At 36.2% G+C, this 3,284-nt stretch overlaps 1 protein-coding gene across 1 annotated transcript; it reads left to right on the top strand.

Annotated features, from left to right (window-relative positions):
* Positions 1-565: 565 nt before the first annotated feature.
* Positions 566-2,899, top strand: LOC110647798 (root phototropism protein 2). The gene is made up of 5 exons (XM_058137808.1): positions 566-724; positions 810-879; positions 967-1,344; positions 1,426-2,151; positions 2,256-2,899. The coding sequence occupies exons 1-5, from the start codon at positions 663-665 to the stop codon at positions 2,748-2,750; spliced, it is 1,731 nt and encodes a 576-aa protein (XP_057993791.1). The 5' UTR covers positions 566-662; the 3' UTR covers positions 2,751-2,899.
* The last annotated feature ends 385 nt before the right edge of the window (positions 2,900-3,284 follow it).

Raw genomic sequence — 3,284 nt, 5'->3', positions numbered from 1 at the left:
ATTACAATAAATTTCCAAAATTTCAATAAATTTTGATAAAATTTTTGTATAATTTTAAATTTTGATCAATTTTGCCAAGATTAAAAAGATTAGATAAAATTATAAAAACATGTTAATATTTAGCTTTTTTTTTTGTCAATAGACCTTTATTTAATGATACAATACATAAAAAAAAAATTATTCATGGTGATAAATTAATAAATAAAATTTGAAAAAAAAAAGAGCGTAGGTATATATATATTTTAAATTTTAATGATTTTTCTTGTGAAATCTATTTTTCTTTTAATTGGTTAAGAATACATTCAGATAGGAAATTCACTATAATAAATTCAAAATAGAGTATTTTTTATATTATTTAATTCACCATAAATTGTAAATAAAAAAAGAAACTTGACGCCAAAATATCAAGTGGTGCTATGCAATGCCTACACTGCAACTTGGAAAGGCAGTTTGCTTCTTCAGTTGAAATAACGTTTCTTTCATAATGAAAACATAGTTTCGCATTGGATTGGATAGGGGTAGAACAGTCCAAGAAACTATGTTAAAAGTTAAATTTTAGTTAGATAAACGGATTAAAAAAAGCAATTCTATAAAATAAAGAATCTCCGCATAACAATTACTCTTCTTACCTGAAGCACTCTTTCTTTCTACGGGCAGCGGAAATGGCTACTCCTCTCAGAAGCAACAGCTTGCTCTCCATTGCCATTGAGAGAACAGGCCAATGGTAAAATACTAATCATTAATCAAGCTTCTGCTGCACGATCCTCAGATTAATTATTGATCTGTCTTTACAAAACCTTTAATTTCAGGGTTTTTTCTCAAGAAATTCCAACTGATGTTGTGGTTGAAGTTGGAGAAGCCTGTTTTGCTCTCCAAAAGGTATCTGGATCAAATCAGTATTACCCTTTTGCCTGTAGATAGAAATAATGGATTATTATGGTTAGTTAACATCTCTTTTTGGGACAGTTCATGCTGGTGGCAAAAAGCAACTACATAAGGAAATTGATAATGGAATCAACAGAACCAGACCTGACAAGAATCAATCTCTCAGATATACCTGGAGGCCCTGAAATGTTTGAGAAAGCAGCAAAATTTTGCTATGGAGTCAACTTTGAAATCACTGTTCATAATGTTGCTGCTCTTCGCTGTGCTTCTGAATATCTCCAAATGACTGATTTATACTGCGACAATAACCTCGTTGGTCGCACAGAAGATTTCCTTTCTCAGGTTGCCTTGCCTAGCCTCTCCGGCGCGATTGTCGTCTTGAAATCGTGCGAAGATCTTCTTCCCATGGCTGAAGACCTTAAAATTGTTCAGAGATGTGTAGATGTCGTCAGCGTTAAGGTATGCTTCAGTATTACTTAGCCTTATTGAAAAAAGAATCTTGTTCTTGTTGAATTAAAGTGGTGTTTGTTTTGGTTTTAGGCCTGTAATGAGGCAAACTTTTCAAGCCGGTCGCCGCCTAACTGGTGGACGGAGGAGCTGTCTATTTTAGATGTAGAATTTCTGGGGAAAATCATTTCTGCAATGAAGAAACGGGGAGCCAAAGCACTAACCCTAGCGAATGCTCTCGTTACTTACACAGAGAGAAATCTTCGAGATCTGGTTCGAGATCATTCTGGCAACGGCACCAAGTCTTTGGATCTTGACGACTCCGATATCAGGAGCCGCCAACGGGAGCTTCTACAATCAATAGTCTCTCTTTTGCCTTCTGAGAAAGCTGCTTTTCCGATAAACTTCCTCTGCTGCCTTCTGCGGTCTGCCATCTTCCTCAAAGTCTCCAATTCCTGCAAGAACGAGCTGGAGAAACGAATCTCCGCAATATTAGAGCACGTTACGGTGGATGATCTTCTGGTCTTGTCTTTCACTTATGATGGTGAGAGACTCTTTGATCTAGAGAGCGTGAGGAGGATCATATCTGGGTTCGTGGAGAAGGAAAAAACCATGGCTGTCTTCAGCGGTGGCGATTTCAAGGATAATTGTTCTACTGGGATGCAGAGAGTTGCAAAGACCGTGGACGTCTATCTCGGCGAGATCGCAACCTATGGAGAACTCAGTATCTCCAAATTCAATGGAATCGCCATTCTAGTTCCAAAAGGAGCTAGGAAAGTCGATGATGATCTCTACCGTGCCATTGATATCTATCTGAAGGTAATTAAAAATAAAGTTTTTAAGAGATTCGATTACTGATGGTACGCATCATGAGTCAGAAATTAGATCACTGAACTGCTATCTTCCTGCTATTTGATCTACAGGCTCATCCGAACCTTGACGAGATAGAGCGAGAGAAGGTTTGCAGTGTGATGGACACGTTAAAGCTCTCCTACGAAGCTCGACTTCATGCTTCACAGAACAAACGCTTGCCTGTACAGATTGTTTTGCATGCCCTATACTATGATCAGCTTAAACTAAGAAGTGGGGTGGACGAACGCAGCACCCCGGAACTTGGCGTTGGCAATACAAGGCATCAATTGCAGAAGACCGATGTGTCTCTGATCAGAGAGAACGAGGCCCTGCGAACGGAGCTCATGAAGATGAAGCTTTTCATATCGGATATGCAGAAGAACAACAACAATCAAGGGACTTCTGCGAAGGGAGGCCCTCGGAAGCCCACTTTCTTCTCATCAATGTCCAAGACTTTGGGGAAGTTGAATCCTTTCAGGCATGGATCTAAGGATACTTCTCATATCGATGAGAATGTTGGTGTGGACATTACCAAGCCAAGAAGAAGAAGGTTCTCTATTTCTTGATTGTATTGATAATCATACAGTCTTTGTTTGTGGTGTAGATTCCTTTTTAGAGATGGGATTGATATTCTCTTTCATACTATTGAGGGAGGATAGTGTAGTTTGTGCAATTGTGCTGTGATGATGATGATATATTTTCATTTGATTTCTGATTTTTTTTTTCTTCCTTTTTTTGATTGAATTCAAAGTTCTTTTGGGTTTTATGTTCCTCAAACGGTGTGTAAAATTTAGGAAAAAATATTAATAAAAAAATTATTAAAAAGAAAAATTCCATTCATCAATCTAATTAAATTTTTATATTTATTTTAATTCTTTCACCGTAAAATAATACTCATAATAATAAGCCTTAATTTTTTGATATAATTTATATTTTGAATTCATAATAGATTGAGTTTGATAAGTTTTTCTTAACTTGTGAAGGGTAAAGTCTTCAATTTATTAGCAATTTAAAGGAAGTAAATCTCGAACTCAGTATGTTATTACAATTAGGAGTAGGATAATTTTGAATAGTGAATTTTTTTTTCTTTTGATAATAAA

The sequence above is a fragment of the Hevea brasiliensis genome, chromosome 16 (genome assembly GCF_030052815.1).
Source record: "Hevea brasiliensis isolate MT/VB/25A 57/8 chromosome 16, ASM3005281v1, whole genome shotgun sequence".
Lineage (NCBI taxonomy): Eukaryota > Viridiplantae > Streptophyta > Magnoliopsida > Malpighiales > Euphorbiaceae > Hevea > Hevea brasiliensis.
This window is presented reverse-complemented; position numbering and strand designations above follow the sequence as displayed.

Coding starts and splice junctions, on each gene's coding strand:
- LOC110647798 (XM_058137808.1), top strand. CDS start 663: ATGGCTACTCCTCTCAGAAGCAACAGCTTGCTCTCCATTGCCATTGAG. Junction 880..966: donor CCTGTTTTGCTCTCCAAAAG/GTATCTGGATCA, acceptor TTTTTGGGACAG/TTCATGCTGGTGGCAAAAAG. Junction 1,345..1,425: donor TAGATGTCGTCAGCGTTAAG/GTATGCTTCAGT, acceptor TTTTGGTTTTAG/GCCTGTAATGAGGCAAACTT.